The sequence below is a fragment of the Anas acuta genome, chromosome 3, assembly GCF_963932015.1.
Source record: "Anas acuta chromosome 3, bAnaAcu1.1, whole genome shotgun sequence".
Classification (NCBI taxonomy): Eukaryota; Metazoa; Chordata; class Aves; order Anseriformes; family Anatidae; genus Anas; species Anas acuta.
The window spans coordinates 116,810,709-116,832,571 of NC_088981.1; the positions used below are offsets into that span (position 1 = coordinate 116,810,709).

Sequence of the window (21,863 nt, forward strand, 5' to 3'; positions counted from 1 at the left end):
AAAGGGCAGCTCGGGGAGGTGTCCCCAAAGCCACCTGCGGTCCTGCTGTCACTCCGGTGGCGTGTCCCCGCTCCTCCAGCCCCGTGGAGCACAATCGCTCTTCTCACCACCTGGTTTTGTCACGTTTTGGGTAAAATGGGGTGGGTTCATGCTTTTTGGAGACTTTGCCATCGTGCCCTCAAGTGCCATAGTGGCTCCTACCCTGCTTCTCCATAACACATCTTCTCCTATTTTTGGATGCTTGCTTGTGCCAGGCACGTGGCTGTGGGTACGGGGACCATGAAGGAGATGGATTGTAGGATCCTGGGCATCCCGTGCCCCCAAAATCACGGCAGAGAAAGAATCAGACCTGCCGAAGGGATGGAAGCAGCAAAGCCAGCTCAGGAGGATGGGTAAATAACAGAGCAGAGAGGGAAACGAGGCAGAACCTCGTGGAGAAAGGCGAAAATAGCGGTGACCCTGCTGTGAGGAAGGGTGCCCTGCTCCCAGCATGGGTAAAGTCCCAGCGACTTCATTTTTTTTGGCTTGCAGGGGATCCGCAGCTCCTCCGCGGCTGTCAGGAAATCAGGGCATCGTTTTAGGAATGCATTTCAAATCGCTCGTCTCCCTTTTGTGCCGAGCGAAGAAGCCGCTTTAATCACGTTGGAGGCAATTACGTTCTAATCAGGGCCGTTGGTTGCGCCTGACTTTTATTGTGTGCGGGGGATTTACGATGCCAAAGCCCCCTGGGGCTGAATCCCGACTGTCTCCAAGGGGATGCTTTTGTTGCTCGTGCTGGTTTGTTTTCCTGTCGATCTGTCCATCCAGAGTTTTATAATTAAATTACAAGCTCCAGGGCCGCAGGGACCGTGACTTTGGCTTTATCATCACTCCGGGACGCGTGGCCCCGCAGCGGATGCTCCCCGGCGCTGCCGCAGCTCAAGCCATCAAGCATCAAGCGAGACGTATTAAAAAAAGGAAAAAAGAAGGAAAAATGAGAGCAACGGGTTAAGGAGCAGCACGGCGCTTCGTGGGAACGCATTCCTCACGGCTCTCCCGAGGTCCGGCTGCTCCAGACGATGCTGAAGAGCTGCGTTTAAGCGCCCTACGTGAAGTAAGGGGCTGAATTCCTGCCCCGGTGCCATGCGGAGCAGGATGCCGTGGCATCGCAGCCCCCAGCCAGGACAGAGCGATCCCATGCCATCCTAAACACTTTATTTTAGGATTTCTTTGCTTTCAGGTGGCGCTAGGTGCTCGTCGCATCGCTCCCTCCCGTGCTGGAGCCTGCTGCCGTCAGGACCGTGCAAGCAGGGAGGACGCGGCGCTTCTCAGCTGATTTATTTGCTCACAGCCTCCGGGGGAGAGCGAAAGCAGAGGCAGAGATCACCCGATAAATCATCGGGGGAAGCTCGTGGCGTGGCTCGGTCTGAAAAGCAAACGCTTTTTGAAGCCTGCTCCCCTCCGAGCCCTTTTATGTGCCGTGCGGAGCAAAGTCGGGGAGGAGCGCGCACGGAGCGAGCCTGGAGAGGGGGGAAAAGTCCTGGGAGGATGCGGGGGATGAAGTGTGTCAAGTGACACATCTGGAAGGCTCGCGAACGTGATTTGATGCTGAGTAATAAAACCTGCCACTCGTTAATAGGATCAGATCGCCGCGCAAATGAATCCCAGCACGGATCTGCTGCTTGCAGTAAATATTACGGCGAATTAGACACTTCGCTGGTGACTCCGACGTGCTGCAAAACATTAAACGCAATTTGGCTCTCACTGAGGGACTCGGGAACAGCGGTGAGCACAGAGGGCAGCGAGAGGCACGGGGAGCACCTACCCCAGCCACAGAAACCCCACAGTTTGCGTCTTCGGTGTGCCCGCTGCTGCTCTCCGGGTTTTATTCCCAAAAAAATGCTCCCTGCCCTATGGGAACGGACAGAGGTAGGCTTTTCCTCCACCTGGAGGAAATTTCTTGTGTTTTCACCCGTGGATAACCCCAGGGATGGGTTTGCCGAGGCTGGAGACAGCGGCACGAGCACGTGGCAGAGCAAACGAAGCAGCCCCAAAAGCTCCAGCAGCGCCGTGGGTCGCGCTCACGGGCGTTATCACATCCCGCTTGGCACCCGCCTCGCGCTGCTGGATGGAGCCCACCTTCCTCGGAGTGGCTAGCACCTTCGGGGGAGTGTGAGACAAACACCGGTGTTGCTCTCTGATGTTTTGGGTCAGTTCTTACCCAAATTTTTGGGTTTTTACCCGATGTTTTGGGTCAATTCTTACCCAGCGTTTTGGGTCAGTTCTTACCCGACTTTTTGGCTTGGTTCTTACCCGATGGTTTGGGTCAGTTCTTACCCAACGTTTTGGGTTGGTTCTTACCCACATTTTTGGGTTCTTACCCAACGTTTTGGGTTGGTTCTTACCCAAATTTTCGGGTTCATACCCGATGTTTCAGGTTGGTTCTTACCCAACTTTTCAGGTTCTTACTCAATGTTTCGGATCAGTTCTTACCTGATTTTTTAGGTTGGTTCTTACCCGACGTTTCATGTTCTTACCCAACGTTTTGGGTCGGTTCTTACCCAAATTTTCGGGTTCTTACCCTGTGTTTCAGGCCAGTTCTTACCCAACTCTTCAGGTTCTTACCCCGTGTTTCAGGACGGTTCTTACCCAACTTTTTGGGTTCTTACCCCGCATTTTGGGTCAGTTTTTACCCAACTTTTTGGGCTGGTTCTTACCTGACATTTTGGGTTCTTACCCGATGTTTCGGGTCAGTTCATACCAGCCTTTTTGAGTTGCTTCTTACCTAATGTTTTGGGTTCTTACCCAATGTTTTGGGTCAGTTCTTACCCACATTTTTGGGTTCTTACCCGACATTTCAGGTCAGTTCTTACCCGACTTTTTTGGTTGCTTCTTACCCAACATTTCAGGTTCTTACCCAACATTTCAGGTCAGTTCTTACCCAAATTTTTGGGTTCTTACCCAGCATTTCAAGTCAATTCTTACCTGTGTGGCCAGCAGCCCTCAGTCCATGCCAGTTGTTTTTTTTTTGGCACGTCCTGCTCCTTGGGAATCCCCCTGACCAGTGATTTATTAACTCGTTGTCCAAAAAGTTCCTCAAACACCGTAGCCCGTGGTAAACTGGATATCCCGTTTCCTTTTCAAAATGTTGATGTTGGATTTCTCTTTCTCCAGTCTTGTGCTTAGGATGATTTTTTTCTTCCTGCCAGTGGAGGATCGTGATCTAATTAGTGCTTTTATTTTATTAGGATTAGAAATGACATTATATCTCCCTCCAAGTTTTTCCCCTTCACAGGGCTGAGCGATGACATGGAAATGCTGAAGTCTTTCGATGCACATCATGCATTGGTGGCAGGAAATGTGAAGTCCAGCCGTCAATATTCTGTTTATTATCGGGAATATTGCAGTAGTAAAATTATGATTCTTTTGGCTGAAACATCCCTTTTCCCTTTTGCTACAGAGAAAGCGGCCGATGATGAAGTCCAGAAGTCCGACATCTCCTCCAGCAGCCAGGGAGTGATTGAGAAGGAGTCGCTGGGACCTCTTCTGCTGGAGGTAGGTGCTGAAACCGTGCTGCTGAGCAAAGCAGCGCACCCACGAGGTAAAATTCAGAGGGGAAAGGCAGCGTGGCTGCGGCAGGGATGCCCCAGCCGTGTCCCTCTTCTGAACTGCAGAAAATCTCATTTCAACCCTCAGTTTCATCAAGTCGTTCAGAAAGGGAGTCGGAACCAAGCTTGGCAGAGCACATCCAAAGAGTTGAAGTGTGTGTATGAATCTCTTGGGGTAAAATTGGAGCTGTTCTGGGTAGCTTCTTAATACCAGTGTTAAAACCCTGAGTTTTCTTTAAGCGTGGATGAAATGGAGCTCATTTAGAAATTAGGAATATGGGTCATGTGGATGGATGGCTTTTGCCAGGTTTGCATCCTGCCCTCGTCTGAAAATCAGGAAGAATTTGCTCCAAGTTTCTGTTGGTTTTAGAAGTTGGGGAAGAGCCTGCTCGCAGCAGGAAGCCCCCAGTGGGACCTGCGTTACGTGGACGTGCAGAGAAGGAGGCTTTATTACCTCTCTGACGGGTGGGCATGCTCGAGCTGAGGGTATGACGTGGATATGGTGTTAATCATAGATCCCAGAGACAAATTTGGAGTCCTAAAGCGTTCAAGTGGTCATTTCCCAGGGAGGTACCTGGGGTGGGAATCAGGATACCTGCATCCACTGGTGGTGAGCACGTTATCAAACCCATCTGCATCCCAAACGAGGCACCAAGGAGGGAGGCACCCCCCACGTTTTTGGCCCTGGGGCCATGGGATGCTCTTTGCATTGCCAGCACAGGAGCAATGTGAGGGGGAGCTGCAGAAGCCCACGTGGAGGAGCACGTCCCTGCCTCCAGGAGCTGAAAATCGGAGCTGTGTGTAACATCCCTGCCCCAGGGATGCTCTGGACCAGCGTGGCAGCCAAAGTGGCACGTTTGGGCTGTTCTGGCTGGCTGAGTGGTGATGAAGGTTGGGATTTGCCTGCAGTGCAAGGGGAGATTTGGAAGAGCTTTTCTGGACCTGCTTCATCTCTGCCCGTGCCACGCTGCTCTTCTCTGAACCCTGGAGTGGAGCTGTCCAAAGGAATCAAACTGCAGAGGAGGAGTTAGCAGCTTGCTATTCGGCTGGCACACCTCTCATCCTTCATCCACCCCTTGAATCCTGCGATGTTTTCCAGCCTCCCCAAATTTCTGCTGGGGTTCTGATAAGGGTAAGGTGTCTGCTTCGGCACTCCTGCAAACCAAAAGCACCCAAACCATCGCAGGGATCACCCTGGAGGTGAGAAAGCTTCGCTTTTCCAGGTCTAGCAGCAGTAAATCCCCATATTTCCTAGTGCAGCCTTGGGAATCTGCCTTTACCCACCACGATTTTAACTGAGGAGTGCAGGGACCCGGAGGAGGTGGCAGCACCCAGGAGCGAAGCAACACCTCAGTGTCATAAACGGTGCTGCAAACCTGGGGAAATTAATTAAATCGCCTCGTTCATCACCAAGAATTACCTGGCGTGCATTTTTTGGTTGTAAACGCCCGGTGGGACCGCAGTTCTTACCCGCAGGGGCGAGGAGAGATTTTCTTTTCGGCCTCCTGTGGAAGCAGGAGAAGCGGTGCTGGACTTGGAAGCTGCATTCCCCTGCAAAGCCACCCTCTGCCACCGAGCCTGGGGGAAAAGTGCTGCTATCCCACATCAAATCCCCGGGATTTTCCCTTTCCAGAGCCTGCGTCTCCAGCGTTTGGCTGCGAGCTTGGCTCAGGAGGGGCTGGGATGGGTGCTGGGCTGGAGGCACGTGGCAGCAGCCGATTTCCTGGTCTCGTGGACGCGGGCAGCACATGCCCACGAAGCATTTTGAGTCGGGAAGCCCTTGCCCCATGTCAGAGGACTCGATGTTATCGATGGGGGCTCTGCCTGCCAGCCCCGCAGGTGATTTTGCAGCTCTGGGAGCCTGCTCGCCCCAGGAATTTGCTTCTTGTCCGGACTGACCACAAGCAGCAATTTGTGGTTTCGCCAGTCCCCGAGCAGCAACTCAGCCTCTGCTGCTGGAAAAAAAATCCCCAAAATGACTTCCAGCTTCGGGATGCCCTTGGCTGAGGCGGGGTTTTAAATCCCTTGGGGTGAAAACGCTGCCAAATTCGGGGCTGGGGCTCAGAGCTGCAGGATGGGGCCAGCACGCCCAAGTGGCCACCCCGGGCGTGATGCTGGGGACAAATCCAGCAGCACGCTTGGACCTGGGGGACGTGGAGCATGGTGGTGACATCGCTGCCACCTCCAAACCCTCTGGGACCCCACGGGATGGCACCTCGGAGCCTCTGCCACCAGGGTAACAACCCCAAAACCGGTGGCTGCTGGGGAGAGGGGTCCGTGGGGCTTTGCCATCCAGCCTGGGTCTTTTTTTGGGCACCCGAAGTGCAAAGGCTGGTTGTCTTGGCAACAGGCAACAGCTGGGAATAAGGAAAATTGCAGCCGATCTGCCAGAACCATTTTGACAAAAGATTTCTTTCTTCTTTATGTCTTTTTTTTTTTTTTTATCCTGAAATACTTCCAGTTCCTTGCACTTGCTGTCTCTGCACAGCAAAACCTGCGTTTCGGAAGGTGCCCGGGGTGCAGCCCAGCAGCTCTCCAGCAGAGCAGCTCCCTCCTGGCCAGGCAGGATGCTGGGAGGGGTTTTTTTGGGGATGGTGAGGATTTGGGGACATCGTATGTGACAAGTTTCCCATGTCCCCGGGCACCTCCTGCCCTGGGATGTGGCCAGGTCCGGCTGCAGGATGATCAGAGCTCGCCGGTGACGGTAGGGGAGGTAGAAATTAAACTCCAGGAGGGTGAAAATCAAACCCTGCCCATGTGAATTCATCATTTCAGCCGATTTCACGTGCCTTAAAAAGTGCAAATCAGCGCTCAGCCTTCTCGAGGGCTCCTCGCAGAAGCACCGGGCTCTGCAACTCCGAGCTCATTGCGGAGCACCGGAAAGCAGGGAGCCAAAAACCTTCAGCGTGTCCTCGTTACAGGCAGCAGAAGAGCTCCCGTGCTGCGTGGCTGGGGCTGGCTCACTCTTGTCCTCATCCCCTCGATGGCAGGAGTTTGCCACTTGCATCCTAAATGCACCTAAAAAAAAAAAAAGAAGTTATTCTGCAAGAGGCGAGGGCTCTGCACTTCTTGGGCTGCAATTAAATAAATCGGGCGTATGCTTAACTTCAACGTCTTGCCAAATCAGAGTCTTCCGGACAGCTCTGGCCCTCGGAAAAGGTTTGTTTATGGGCTGCTGGCACACGACGTGGAAGCGGAGACATCCTCGGCGCAGCCTGCAGACCTGATGTTTAAGCAAACGTGCTGTTATTTGAGCTCTGGGGAAGGACCCGCAGCGGTTCTGAACTCGCTCCTTCCCGTTAGTGCGTTAATTGGTGTAAAACAATCTCTAATTGGGGAAAAGAGGGAAAAAGCAGGGAACAAAAGCGTTCTCAGAGACCTTGCTGTCCAGTCCCCGTCTCACTGCAGGGACCCTCTGACCACCTTTTTTCCCCTTTCAGGCGTTGGACGGCTTCTTCTTCGTCGTGAACCGCGAGGGGAGGATCGTCTTCGTCTCCGAGAACGTCACCAGCTACCTGGGCTACAACCAGGAGGAGCTCATGAACACCAGCGTCTACAGCATCCTGCACGTGGGGGATCACGCCGAGTTCGTCAAGAATTTGTTGCCCAAATCGCTAGGTAAGAAAGCCTTTGGGCTGGGTTTTTCCTCCCTTCTTCCACAGGAGGTTTGCTCCGTTTTTGGCTTTCGGTTCTGCAGCGTTAGGTCATGGTTTGACCTGGGAGGTGCTGAGCTATAGGGCCAAAACCAAAACGAGGGGCTCGCTTCTCCCAGTTCATTTTGGGTTTTCTCCCAGATGGAGGGGCTTTGTTCCTGGCTTCTTTCAGAGCCCCTAAGTTCTTGGCACGGGCTGCCCTCTGGGAAGGCTTTGCTGGATCTACGTGGTGCAAAAGCCTCAGAGTTTCTCTGCCTTCCATCCTCCACACCGGGACACCGACAGCTGGAAGTGTCACCCCACGAAGGCACACACACGGTGTTAGAGGCAATCGAAGGAGAAGTTTTTATTCCTTGGCTTCATGCAGGCATTTCCTCGGGCTCTCCGAGGATGCTCTCGTGCAGAAGAAGGAGCTGCAGAGGCTGCGTGCGCTCGGATGGGTGGGAACGTGGTTCTGCAAGCAGTGCTGAGCTGAAAGCTTCAAGAAACAGCCTGAGCTCAAAGCAGTCCGAGCAGGGATTCAGGGCTGGTGCTGCCCAACGAAATGCAGGGGATATTTTGCCTACAGAGAGGGGCTTTTCTCTGCCATCCTCCTCCCCGCAGCTGAAAGCTCTGCACCCAACATCAGAAGGATAACGCAGGGGAGGCACGCTGAGCTGTGATACCTCACCCAGCGACACCTTTGGGGAAATAACCGTGATTATCAAAATGAAGACGAGCCTTTTCCAAACAGCCCGACTTAAAAATATGGTTTTTTTTTTGAAATCCACAGTTGTCTTCCTTCGGGGTAAAGGCAGTGATGGTTTTAACCACCTGTACGTACGGCCGCGCGTCAGTTTGAGCCCGTGGAGCTTCAGGCTCTGTCTCTTCCCTGCGGTTCCCCAGCTGAAGGCTGGGAACAGCTGTGTGTTTTCTTCTTCTCGGATGTTACAAGCCCCTTGGCTCTCCTGGCAGATCAGGTTGTGCGAGAGCTTCATTATCTGCTGGTGGCAGAATCGCTTCGATGGAATATGGATATTTGCGGAGATGTTGGAGGGGGGTTAGCAACGCGAGCCTTCCAACAGGTGTCTGCAAGTTTATGGGGGAAAAAAACAGGTTATGGGAAAAAATCAAAGCCAATTCAGCAGTTTTACCAAAAAACAGTGGTTTAAATTCCAGGTTTTTGTCATTCTGAAACAGCCAGGTAAAGTTAGGATGTTAGAACGGGCGCAAGAGCCCATTCCAGCTCCAAAAGTGACTTTTTACAGCCGAATTATCCTCCAAACGCACTGCTTGATGACAGAAACGTTGACCTGACTGTAACTGCATGGTCAGGAAACCTGGGATGTGCCACGGTGGTTAAAGCACTTCCGAGGAAAGCCAGGGCAAGTTTTAAATGCTGTGTGCTGCGCCGCCGTGAAATCGTGGTGGAGCTCCTTGTGGGCTGGCCACTTGGAGCAGCACCAGGAGGTCTCGTTGTGGTGAGAGCAGTGGGTGACTCGCCTTTCCTTCAGCCCCAGAAATTAGAAGGAAGAGGAATTCCACCTCTTTGGGGATGCCCAGCTGGAAGCTGGCTTGCTGCAGACGTCCCAGGAGCTTCATTTCAGGAGGATTTCAAGGAAAACAGCAGAAGTCAGGAGTCCTCCCAGGCTCTGGAAGTGTCTCAGCCACCCTGTGCCTCAGTTTCCCTGTGTATAGGATGGAGATGACAATGTCTATCAGCTGTGTGCAGGGAAATTCATTCATATCAGTGTGATGGCTCTCACGGTGACGTTCTGACCTCAGCCTGGTTCTAGGTGCTCTTACCTGGCAATATTTGTGCAGAGATGTGACTTGTAACCCCCCCTTCTTCTCCTCCTTTCTCCCTCTCCTCCCCAGTAAACGGAGTTCCTTGGCCTCAAGAAGCGACGCGGCGCAACAGCCACACCTTCAGCTGCAGGATGCTGATCCGGCCGCCCGACGAGCCGGGCGCGGAGAACCAGGAGGCTCGCCAGCGCTACGAGGTGATGCAGTGCTTCACCGTGTCCCAGCCCAAGTCCTTCAAGGAGGAAGGAGAAGGTAGGGCACAGCATCCTGTACTTCCAACCCTGGGAAGGAGGCAGGGACGAGCTGCCCCTTCAGAATTTTACTCGCTCCCCAAAAAATGGGAGGTTTTGGGGTGAGCCCGAGCTGTCGTCGCTCCCTAACTCATAACAAGTGGGGTGGGTGCCCCAAAAACACCCTCCAGGGCATTCCCAGCCCCGGGAGCTGCCGAGCACGGTGCTGCCGGCCTGGTTTCAGCCAAATTTCAGGTTTTCAGATCCCCGCAGGGACTTGGGCCAGGCAGGGTGACCCCAGCAGCAGCAGCGGGGCTGCTTCCTTCCCGCTGCTGGGGCGCGGAGCGGGAGAGCAGAGGAGCTTCCCTGCAGATGCCATAACTCTCCTTTTCTGTGTACCAGCTATTATTTTCCAGCACATTAGCTGAATTAATCCACTGCGGTTTACACAGGAGATCATGACTGGAAGGAATAAATTATGGGATTTTATGACCAAATACTTTGCCTGAAGCCGACAGTTGCTGGCTTTTAGCGCCGACTTTTATTGTGCGATCCTGCCAGATCCAAAAAGCCCTTTACAATTAATTTCTCCAAACGCTGGGAACCTCTCTCCTCCAGCAAACTTTACAGAGTTTCGAGACAGCCTCCGTGCTTTGAAGGGCTGGAGGACTGCTCGGGGTGAACGCTTCCCGGGCAGGACGTGGCAGTCGAGCACCGCGGCGCTGTTTTAATTAAAATTCGGAGTTGCAGGCGGTGGCTGTGAGGTCTGACTTTCACGTTCCTCGTCCCTTCTCCTTCTTCTGCTTTGGCAGATTTCCAGTCATGCCTGATCTGCATCGCGAGGAGATTACCCCGACCGGCAGCCGTCGCCCCTTCCGAATCCTTCGTGACCAAGCAAGACACCACAGGTAATGCCCGAGCTGGGGCTGTTGCTGCTAGCCGGAGCGGTGTGGGTGCCACTGGGACCTGGAGGTGTCCTCCTCCCCTCCTTCTGGGTTTTTGTGGCACCTCCTGGTGTTTTTTTGGCTGATGGGCTGTGTCGTACACGCAGCCCCTCTCTGGTCTTTGATACGGGGGTGCATCGAGGTTGCTGATTTATAGGGGTTATCAGTTTGTTCTCAGCCAAATATTGCTTTTTGCTTTACCGTAGCCACTCTGGTGACTCTTTCTGATATTTAATCATCACCGTGGACTTCCCTGCAGCCTGCAAATCCTTCATGAGTGCTGAGCACCAGGGGCTCAGCCTCAAGCTCAGCACAATTCCCCACCTTCTTTCACATTCGAGCTCGTGTGCAGGCACCCATCTTCAGACCCCTTTTTTTCAGGAGCTGAGGGATGCGTCCTGCAGCCCTGCTGTGCTCGAGTAACGTCCCTTTTCTCTCTCTCCCCCCCCCCAGGTAAAATCATCTCCATCGACACCAGCTCCCTGAGAGCCGCCGGCAGGACGGGCTGGGAGGATTTAGTGCGGAAATGCATCTACGCTTTCTTCCAGCCCCAGGGCAGAGAGCCATCTTACGCCAAGCAGCTATTTCAAGAAGGTAACGGGCTCCTCTCCCCGGCTCTCTCCCTCTCGTGAGGCTGATGCATGGCCCTCGCTGCTGGGGAAGTGCTTTCTGCAAAAACAAACACCGCAAGGATAAGCGCCGGGTGCCGGAGGGAGAGGGGAGAGGGCTGAGCAGCTCTGGATTTGCTCCTCCGGCCGCAGAGGAGCAGAGCTGGCCCAGCAGGAGGTTCCCTCGCACCCTTCAGGAAATTACAGAACGGAGACACATTTCCACGGGCCAGATTTGGGCGTTACGTTGAGCAAAATGTGATTTTTTTTTTCCCCGTGCCATATGCAAATGCCATCCCCGGTGTCTCAGCGGAAGAAGTTTGTGCTTCTTCATGCTCTGTGGGCAAGGATGCTCGCAAAAAGGATGTCAGGACGGCGGGAGGTAGCACAGGAAGGTTTCCTGAGCTTCTGGAGAGGTTTCATTCAGTGGAAACATCCTGCTGCGGCTCCTGGTGCTGGCTGGTGGTCCTCCACGTGTCCGTACTGCGCGCTGGACATGCAGTGATGGCCTCTCTTAAGCTCTGAACGCTCGAGGATGGTGCTCAGTGGGTTTAGGATGGTGTGAAAGGGTGAAAAAAAGAGCTGGGAGAATAAGTGGGCTGGCCACGGGGTTATTCTGGCCTCTTTTATTCACTTGGAAGCAGCCGGGTCGAAGGGGTTAGCAAAAATTCAGCGTAGGTTTTGGGCTGCTGGGAAGCTGCTCTTGTCCCCGCGTTGCCCCTGGCTTTTTTTTTTCTTCCCCCATCCTCTTCCTGATGTTTTTCGGTGGTTCTGCTGGGGTTCCTAAGGGTTTTTTGTGTCTTTTTTGGGCTGTCTCCCTCAGTGATGACCCGCGGCACGGCCTTCAGCCCCTCGTACCGGTTCACCCTGAGCGACGGCACGGTGCTCAGCGCCCACACCAAGTGCAAGCTCTGCTACCCCTCCAGTCCCGAAATGCAGCCCTTCATCATGGGCATCCACGTCATCGACAGGTACGTTTAGGGCCTTGCTTTGGAGCTCTGAACCCCGCAGGGGGGATCCAAACCCAAACGGCAGCACCACAGCAGGGTTTTGTTGATGATGGGCCGTTTTGCAAAGAGGCAGCGCCGGGCGTTCAGGTAGAGCTTTTACAGACATGCCTGAGATTTCTGCCTTGCCCTGGAGAACTCAGAGAAAATATTTCGGGAGGGAGAGGCTCGGAAGAACTGGCTGAGCAGGGTGAGGTGAGGCTGCGGACCTGGGCTGTGCAGGAGAGACGGGAGGAGGTCGGGGTGAAAGGGGAAGGGTAGAGGAGCTCGGAGCGCAGGACCCGGAGGAGGTGATGCCTGCAGGACTGAGCCGGGAGAGGCCGTGCTCCAGCCTTGTGGCACCTTTTTAAAGCTGCTGCCCTCCTCCCACGTTTGTTGACATGGATCCAGGGTTTGCAAGCTGCTGCTCTCCAGGCTTCAGATCTCCGCCGAACAAAAAAAAAGGAAAAAAAAAAAAAAAAAAAAAAAGGGGGTGGCAGGAACTGTCTGAGCGACACCGAAGGTTTGAGCAAAGCCTCTCGTTGACTCTTCCTCCCCTTTTCCCCTTTTTGTCTCCGGCAGGGATCACGGCATGCTGTCTCCCCAGGAGAACACTAACTCGGCGATGGCTCTGCCCCGGGTCAGCCCCTCGCTGAACCCCAGCATCTCCCCGGGCCAAGGCATGGCCCTGCCTCCCTCCATCCCTCCCTCCAACGGCAGCCTGCTGCCCGCCGCTGCCAACCAGCAGCAGCAGCCCGGCCCCGGCCTCCACAGCAGCAACTCCAGCAGCAGCCAAAGCAGCTTTGGGTGTTCGCCTGGGAACCAGCTCGGAGCCAACGTTGCCTTAAGCCAGGGACAAGCCGGTCCCCAAAACAGTAACCACACTTTAAACCTCAATAGCTCCCCCATGAACAGCCCAGGGATTACCCCGCCGCAGTTCATGTCTCCCAGGCACCGGGTCAGCCCGGGACTGGTACCCCGACCCAGGGGGCCCAGCAATCCTTTTTCCCCCCCCATGCCCACCATGCACTCCCCCGTGGGCATGGCAAACAGCGGCTGCGGCGGCGCTGGCGGCGGGGGCGGCGGCGGTGGCTCCAGGTCCTTTCCCAACGCCCCCATAAACTCTATGCAGGGGCTTAACGAGGGTGCCAGCACGCCGGTGGGCTACTCCACGCCGCCCCCCGTGCTGCGACAGCTCGGCTCGCAGAGCTCCCCCGGCCGGCTCGGCATGCAGCCCATGAAAACCGAGTCGAAGGACAGCAAGGAGATCGCCTCCATCCTGAGCGAGATGATCCAGTCCGACGGCGGCGGCGCGGGCGACGGCAAGCCGCTGGATTCCTCGGGGATGCTGCACGGCGGCGAGAGGCTCGCCGAGGGGGAGAGCAAGTGCTCGCAAGCCACCAGCCACAAGCTGGTCCAGCTGCTGGCCACCACGGCGGAGCAGCAGCTTCGGCACGCCGACGCGGACACGAGCTGCAAAGATTCGCTCGCCTGCGCCGGCGCCCCCGGCACTTTGGGCACCGGCAACCCTCCGAGCAGCACCTGCCCCTCCTCGCATAGCTCGCTGACCGAGCGGCACAAGATTTTGCATAGACTCCTTCAGGAGGGCAGCCCTTCGGACATTACCACCCTGGCCATGGAGCACGAGAAAAAAGACAGCGTCCCCAACCCCGCCACCACCCCCACGGCTCCGAGCCAGCTCCCGGGCAACCCAGAAATCAAGCTGGAGCCGGAGGCGCTGAAGAAAAAAGATGTCAAGGATCACCAGCTCCTGCGCTATCTGCTCGACAAGGACGAGAAGGAGCTCGCTGCTGCTCCAGCCCTCAGCCTGGACGACGTGAAGGTGAAGGTGGAGAAGACGGAGCAGATGGAGCCCTGCAACACCGCCCCGGTGCCGCTGGCCAAGCCTCCGGCCGCGGAGGAGGTGAAGCTGGAGTCCCAGGGCCAGGTGAGTCCGTGCCGGTGAGATAGATGCTCACCGTCAGCATCCTCACAGCTTTTGGGGTCGGCGCTGCCAAAAAATCAATTTTTTTTGGTGTTTTGCCCCATTGCATCCCCGGGAGGAAAGTGTGGGTCACCCTCTCCAGCGGTGCCACCTTCTCCAGCACCGGTGCCGTGCCCTGTGGTCTGGGCGCTCCACATTTTGGCAACCCAAACCTTCAAGGCAATGGCGAGGGAATAGGGAAGAGGTTTCGGCGAGGTGTATAAAAAGGAGAAAGAAACGGTGCTCCCTGCTGCAGGTGGTGGGCCTGAATGGAGAGGAGGCCATGTGCGCCTTGCCAAGTGAAAGGCTTCTTAATTCTGCATCTCTGGGCACATTCAGGGCTCGCGTCCCTGGGAATTTTCAATCTGTTGCCCTCTTGTTGGCTGAGATTAGCAATTATACGGGCCTTTTAGTTATCCGAAAAGTATTATTAAATTGAATAATCCAGCGACAGATCTCTGCAATAGAGATTTGAGCGTATAAATATTCATTACATGCGGCTCTGAATGGGAGAGATTTCTTATTTTTGAAAGCCGGGGGAGATGGCAACATGGATAAGGCTGCTTAATCCTTTTTAAGCGACGAGAACAGAGAGAGGCTGACATTGGGAGCCAGGCTGATAGCCTGCTCACCGACTGTGTCAAATAAGGCTGCCGAGCCCGAGAGATACAGCACGAAGAGCCTGGAACGGCGAGCACACGACACGGCTCTTAATAAGGTCAAGGGCCTTATTATTTTATATATATTATGGATATTATGTTATTTATATTATTTTATTTATATTATTATATATCATACTTTTCATTATTATATATCACATATCACACATCACACATCACATATCCTATATCCTATATCCTATATCCTATATCCTATATCCTATATCCTTTATCCTATATTTGCTTCGCCGGGGAGCTGCGCTCAGCGATGCTGCAGGAAAATTGGAATCTCCCCCCTTACTTCTTCCTCTCCTGGTGGCCTCCGCTCGCAGGACACCCCAGCCCCGTCCCCCCTCATCGTCTCCCTTTTGGGAGCCGTCATATAGACGGGTGCAGTTTGCCTCCGAAGACCCAAGTCGAGATGTGTTATCCAGCCTCTGCCATCCACTTTTGGGACGCTCCTATAGGGTTGGGAGCAGCACAGGGCTGCACCGTGCCCGCTGCGGGGCTCCAGAAAGCAGAAAAGGGCTTGGGCTCGGAGGACTTGGAGCCTGGCCGTGTTTATAAGCCCCTCTTCTCCGCTTTTGGAAGCGAGCTGGCGTTTTTGGCCCCGTTGGTGGCTTTTCCTTTCCAAGCATCTCTCCCCAGGCAGCTGGAAAATGTCAGGGCTTGTACGTCGGGCCGTAACGAGCGCTTCCAAAGAGTTAATAAAAGAGGCTGGAAAGGGTTTGTGGAGCCTTAAAGCGCGTGTTCGAAGGAGTGAACAACCCTTAAACTGCTCAGCATCTGAGCGCAGAGTTCAGCCTCCACATGGTTTCTGTTAGTGGGATGGCCTCGGCGAGGCGTGGGGAGGGGGAGCTGCCATTTCGGATAAAATCTAGCACTTCCCTGGGATTTTTGTTTTCCTGTCTGCGTCGAAATAGCAATTAGGAACGACACGACGGTGAGGCACCCTCCTGGCAATTATTTCTTTCCCGGATTTATCCGCTGGAAACGCCACGAGTGAGCTGGGAGCCACCTGTTCTGAGAGCGAGAGCGAGAAGTGGTTGAGCAGGGCTCGTTGCTAGTAAGAATTTCAAGAGTTAAAAAAATTACAGAAGAAAAGACGAGGGTTTAGAAAGTCTCTTAGTCCTTTTGCTCCAAGGCATGAGCTGAACTCCAGGTAGGTTTAGAGGAAATTCTCCTGCAGGTCAGCTTGCCCCTTCCACCTGCCCTCTGCACCGTGCCTGGGAGCGCTCAGCTCCTCCACGGCACAGCCTTAGAGAGAATCCCAAACCAAAGATTTATCTACTTCACTTGTTTTTTGGCTTCTGAATCTTTACATTTCTCCAAAAGGAAAAAAAAAAAAGGCACAATAACACGATAACGGTCAGAGATCCTCGCGGAAATCGGTGCCTCCTGGCACGGGGGCTTTGCAGAAAATTCCAATTAGCTGAAGCTTGCGATCAAATCGTGGGATTGGAAATGAAGATCCTGACCTTGATGGATTTCTGATCGGATCCTGCCTCGGAATCATTTCTGGGAAGACGACCTCGCTCCTTTTGCTCTGAGGCACCCCGTGCACCTCCAGGATCGCTTCCTGGGCTCACAGGGATGCTCAGGGATGCCCAGGGATGCTCAGGAATGCTCAGGGATGCTCAGGGATGCTCAGGGATGCTCTGTTCTGTTCGCAGCTCGCTCCATACCAGGTCTCCCAGCCAGCCAACACTCTGCTTTATGCCTTTTTCTCCTCCATGTGCCTTTTTCCCCAGCCTTTTGCTCACCCTCCTTGCTGCACGAATAACCTCATGCCCAGCCCGATGCCTCACCGAGTTGAAAACTTGAGGAACTCCGCCAGAAAATAGGGTTTATCATGAAAACCCCATTGCAAACCCAGGGTTTCGTGTTAGGGTTTCCATCACCGATGTTGCCTAAACATCATTTAATTCTCCAAATCTTACTGGAAAGAAAAAAAGCGTGCGCCCTGCCACGGGTGTTAAAAAGACCAATTTGTCTGCGCAGGTACAGCCACGGGGCTGTGGAGGCAGGGAACAAAACGGGCTCAAGGTCAAGGAGGAAATTGGAGACGTTGCTGGGGGTGTCAGTGGGGTTTGTGGGGTCCCAACCCCTGGGATCGTGGTTTTGGGGAGCATCTTGGGTTCGGGAGGGATGGAGCGTGGTACCACAGGGCGCAGCATCACCTGCGGCTTTGCTCTTGGCAAAACGAGGCAAAAGAAGGTAATTCAGTGGATTTTCCTTCGTGGGAAACATGCAGGAGGACCTTGGAAAATGGCTCCGTGAGCTTGGGAAGGGCGAAAGGATCCCAGGGCTTTTTCCAAAAAAAAGGTTTTTCCAGGGCTTTCGAGGTGTCTCTTCATTACAACGTGTTAACGGCCAGCCTTTCTGAAGGGTGGCCCATCAGGAAATGGTCCATACCCTTAGGTTTTCAGAGACCTGGCTCCCCTTGAGCCATTTTTTCCTTTTAGCTCATTTATTTTAGCCCCTGTAATCCCAACCTGCTGCGTTACGGTGCCACCGGTACATCCTGCGGTGCAAATCCCTTCCCCATTTATTCGAGTCCCCGGGCTAAACATCCCCTCGGCCACTCCCAGGGATGAAGGAGGCAGGAAAAGCCATCTGATATTTTGATATTTCAATATTTCACCAGCCCACTGACGATAATTACCTGCTCAAGGCGGGCGCAGCTTCAGGCAGTGGTTCCAGAAAGCCACTTCTGCTTTTTGGGCTATTTTTTTAATTATTATCATTTCAGCGTCAGCATACGGGTATTAACAAAGCAAAAAAACCCAAACCTGTGCTCTTCTTTCCTCAGTTTGCTGCCGAGCTGGAGCAGCTGGACCAGCTCCTGCCGTCGCTGGAGAAAGCAGCCCAGCTGCCGGGCTTGTGCGGGCCGGAGAGGAGCGAGAGCGGCGTGGCCGTCAAACCCGAAATGCTGACGGCCCCCCTGCAGCCCAGCGCCGCCGCCAGAGCCCCCGCCGGACTCAACCGTAGGTGTCCACGAGGCAAATCCACGGCTCGTCCCCAAACCAGGTCCCTGGGGTGGGAAAAAACATGAACTAAAGGCACCCAGGGGTGCTGGCATCCCATACCCGGTGTCAGGGATGCTTGGGGGATTTGGGATTTCCCCCTTGATGTAAGAGGGTAGGGGTAAAGCAGAGGTGTGCCTGGTCTCACGGGCTGAATACACCCAGGTGTAGCATCAGGACCAGCACAAAGGGGTTAAAAGAAAACAAAAATCCCTGATCTTTCCCCAAAGTGAGCAGTTTGACCCCCAGGAATGAGGATTTGTCTCCTGAAGGAGCCCACAAGCAAATGAGAAAAAGGGGGTGTCCTGTAGGAGAAACACACGTGGAGCCCGTGGCGTTGGCTCCTTGCTGTCCCCATGCCCGTGCCGGGGCTGTAACAGGCACAGCCACCTCCAGCAAATGGGAAAAGTGAGATTTTACCAAAAAGAGCACAAATTAACCCGTAAAACTGCACCCAGCAGCCTCGCAGCCATCGCGGTGCTGTCGGTTGGAGCTCCCAAATTCCCAAACCTCTTTTTGTATATATTTTAGATGCCAGCCCTGTCCCCCCCACCTTCCACACATCTAGTTTATAATTATTATTTTTTAATGCCCAGCTGATTATGGTTATTTTTTATACCCAGTTGCTTATTTCTCACTGGAGCTGCTTTTTTTTTTTTTAGCAGTTTTTTGGGTCCCATCCCGATAGGACCCTGAATCCCCCGAGCGCCGCGCGATGCTGCGCCGAGCCCTCGGGCTGAGCCGTCTCGTGCCTTTTATTTCTTCATTTGTTCGTTGATTTATTTTTCCTGCTTCCCCCAGCTCTGAGCAGCGGGCAGGGCGTGCAGCCTGCTCGGGCTCCCTTCGAGTTCTGCGACCCTCTGGAGCCGGCTCAGCTCAGACCCGTGGCTTTCCCTGCCACCAACGGCAGCAGCCCGCGGCCCCGCGCGCCGGCCGAGCAGGGCAGGGGCACAGTGACGGGACCAAACCCCTTCCCTCCCGACACAGGTACGTGCTGCCACAAATATCCACTCGTCTCTACCACCCTCAGGTCCTGCTGAGGCTTTCTGGCAGAAAAAAGCAAGGCAAGATGTCTTAAAGCACTCAAATTAGGGAGCTTTTTGGGGCAAGGTCACCCCATCGCAAACGGGAAAGCCACGGAGCAGTGGTGCCCAGCTCTTCTTTTCCCACAATTGTGCAAGCCTCAGCGACTTCAGGAGCGCACCAGCCCCAAATCTTTGCTTTACTCCATTCCCATGCCCCCTTTTTTTTTATTTTACATCCAAGTTTTCCTCCTCCAACAAATCCCCTCCAGGAGAGGCAGGAGCCAGAGCTGCGCTCAGGGTCTGCAGAGGCTGCAGCTTGCAGCTTCATAACATTATTTCACCTCTGAGGCAGCTCGCCCTTCCCTTTTTCTTTTTCCTCCTCTCAAACCACATTTCTTCCCATTTTTTTGACGCTGCCCCTTTCTTTCCTCGATGCTCCCAGCCCGCTGAGCTGCTCAGCCCTACAATTTTCCTCCCCGTTCAGCACGGTGCCCATACGGGTCCCATCCCAGCTTTGCCTTCCCCCTGCTCGAGGCTGACACCCAAATTTCGGGACTGCGTGCGAGCAGCCGGGGCCTGATGTTCTGCTGGGGAAAAAAACTGCAGTTTTCAGCAAAAAATCCCAAACGGGGAACTGTTGTCAGGCGAGCGGGGAAGGGTTGGAGCAACTGCACCGCGGCTGCGCCGAGCCGGCCCCGCTGGAGCTGCCGCTGCCACTGCTTTTAGCTGCCTGTTGCCAAGCAACCTTAAGGCTTTTTTTTAAGACATTTGGAGAAGTAAAGGAGCGCCGCCGTGCCCGATGGAGCTCTCCACGTTTCCAGCCCAAAGAGCGGGCTCGGGGCTCTTGGTTTTGGAAATAAAACCCCCAGCCTAGGCTCGGCCCCTGCCCGGACCAGGCTGGGCTCGGGGTTTCTCTCCCATTTCTTTGGGGAAGCTCTGCAGGTGCCACCTTGCCAAATTTCGGGGATTTTGGCATAGGCTTGGCCACCTGTGGCATATTCCAGAACTGGATTTATTCCCCCATTTCCATCTGCGTGGAGCTCCGTGGCCAGCTGAGCCAGGGCGCCGTTTGATCCTCGGTCCCAATTCCTATTTCGAAGGGGATGATGTCAGGTCTCCAGCTGCATAAATCTTCATGTCCTGGGCTCGGGCTCCAAGTTCTGCTGAATTTAATCTAATTGCGTTGGCTCCTCGCCCTGCACAAATTCACTTTTCTCCAAAATAGAGTCAGAAGATGCCGGTGGGTGTGGGCTGCTTCACCCCAAATCCCCGATAGCAACCACCGGCCTTCAGGAATGAACCCTCTGGCTTGGACTAGATTATGAAAACCTTGCTGGAAATGTTCTGAAAAGAGAAATTTGGATGGGGTGAACATTTCCAGAGCTGGGCAGGGTCTTAGGGGTCTGGTGCGTGCCCAGCAGCTGCGTGGGTGCTCACCCTATCAGCAGAGACAATCACAAATCCCCGGCTGGCAGCTGTAGGAGCTCTGACAGGGGACTCCTGCCCCAAGGCACGATGCTTTGGGGTCTTGTCACGAATTACCCAAGCTGTGTGACTTCGTGTCTCTGCTTCCTGACAGCTCCTGTCACTCCTTTTAGATCCCTAAGCCCTCTTTTCCCCTCTTTTATCATTTTTTCTGAAACGATAAAGCCCCCGTGTCGTCCCTGACGCATCGCAGTGCAATCAGCAGACGTGAGCTGCATCATTAATGGGGGTGATTTCGTAGTCCCAAAGCTGATTTTGGGGTGCTGGGGTGGGACGGGGTGCTCAGCAGCGTGGTGCTCAGTCCCTGCAGGACCTCACCTCGCCAGCATTTTCGCCCCAGCAGGTCCGAGCACGGATGGCACCTCTCTGCGCCCCCCTCCAGCCGTGCCCGAGCCCTCCCCGACACCCTAACCCTAACCCTAACCCTAACCCTAATCCTAACCCTAACCCTCCCCAACCTTTGCTTCTCCCCCCAGGAATGTCTGAGCTGGAGATGGGGGTGCCGGATCACCAGTTTGGACAGCCGGGCATGGGGGAGCAGCTCCCGTGGACGGAGAGCAGCATGGCACCCATGAATCGAGGCGCTCTGAGTAAACCCGACGAGTAAGTACCGCACTTCGGGGGGCTGTAGGTCGGTTATTTTGGGGCCAGGAGGCCAGGAGGGTGCTGTAGGTCGGTTATTTTGGGGACAAGAGGCCAGTAGGGTGGGGAGCCCTGCTGATGGAGCTCCGTGCTTGCTGCCCTGCCATGCAGGGGGCACCTCGAGGTGGTGCAGCAGCACTTTGGAAGGCGAGGATCCTCTTGCAGCTCCTGCTGCCCAAATCCATCCGTGGTTTGTGGAGAGGCAAAACTTGCTCTGCTAATTAAGCAGATGAGCGCTCTGTTCCAGCCATGAAGAGGACGCGTGTCAGAGCTGCCTCTGAGCAAGGCAGGAGCCAAAGATCTTCTTCTAGGGGCTAAATCCGGATGAATTTTGAAAACCTCGTCATTCAGCCCAAGGAAAGGGTCGCCTAAGTGGGCTCTGCTGAAGTTCTGCTCGAACAGCTCGGCTTTTTGTTGCTGGAATGAGATGGGAGAGGAAATAAATCCCCGTTTAATCGAGGAGCAGCGTTTCCATCAGCCCGAGCAACTCCCCTTTTAAACCCTGGTGCTGCCATCGCTTCGTCACCAGCTCCAGATCCACGGGGCAGATCTGACGAAGGGCAGAGCGGTTACAAGGATCAATCTTGGTTTTAAGCTCCCTAAAAGCTCCCGAAAACGCCGCTCTGCTTGCCTGATCGGGCACAAATGACCTTCCCTTACTCAGCAGCCTCGCGCTCCAAGCACTGAGTCAGGCAGCCGTGCTGGAGTCATTTGTTTCTCCCCAAGCCAGCACAGCTGCGAGGAAGGGAGCTGGATTTGCTCCTGGCTCGAGCAGCAGCAGCAGGATTCCGAATTGAGGCAAAGAGCAGGGCCCAGGCTGCTGTCAAGGGCTCGGGACGGGCACGGTAAGGTCACACCTCTGGCAAAGTGTAGGGGCGGTGAACCTTGCACGGTCCCCGGGTGTGCAGAGTGGTTTGGATGGCTCCAAAAGGTGCTTTGCTGGTGTTTTGCAAGTTCCTCGTTGCTTTTCTCAACTTTTAGGGGGTAGAAGGCAAGCAAAAAGATTCTTGCAGGGCTGGCTGATGCCCGGTGGGGCTTTTTATGGCTCCGTCAGGTCTGTGCTGAAAAGCCCCCAGCGTGGTGGGAGCCCCCAGTAAAGCCAGGACACAAACTGGGACCGCGATCTGGCAGCAGGACGAGAGGTGGAGAGAGCGTGAGCTGCAAAAACCCAGCTTGGGCTCGAGCTGGGAGCGGAGGCGCCGCCAAGGAAAAGCCTCTCCTGGCTGAGTTTTGCACTACCGACGTGCCC

The 21,863-nt window shown here is 54.5% G+C and overlaps 1 protein-coding gene across 6 annotated transcripts in view; it reads left to right on the forward strand.

Annotated features, from left to right (window-relative positions):
• The window catches only part of NCOA1 (nuclear receptor coactivator 1), a 143,474-nt gene that overhangs the window by 111,222 nt on the left and 10,389 nt on the right, over window positions 1-21,863 (forward strand). For all 6 annotated transcript variants that reach the window (XM_068678956.1, XM_068678959.1, XM_068678961.1 and 3 more), the window contains 10 exons: window positions 3,440-3,534; window positions 7,028-7,205; window positions 9,098-9,277; window positions 10,068-10,163; window positions 10,653-10,793; window positions 11,631-11,778; window positions 12,376-13,741; window positions 17,249-17,423; window positions 18,264-18,449; window positions 20,449-20,575. In XM_068678956.1, coding sequence (XP_068535057.1) covers window positions 3,440-3,534; window positions 7,028-7,205; window positions 9,098-9,277; window positions 10,068-10,163; window positions 10,653-10,793; window positions 11,631-11,778; window positions 12,376-13,741; window positions 17,249-17,423; window positions 18,264-18,449; window positions 20,449-20,575 — 2,692 coding nt within the window. The remainder of the gene's footprint in view (window positions 1-3,439; window positions 3,535-7,027; window positions 7,206-9,097; window positions 9,278-10,067; window positions 10,164-10,652; window positions 10,794-11,630; window positions 11,779-12,375; window positions 13,742-17,248; window positions 17,424-18,263; window positions 18,450-20,448; window positions 20,576-21,863) is intronic.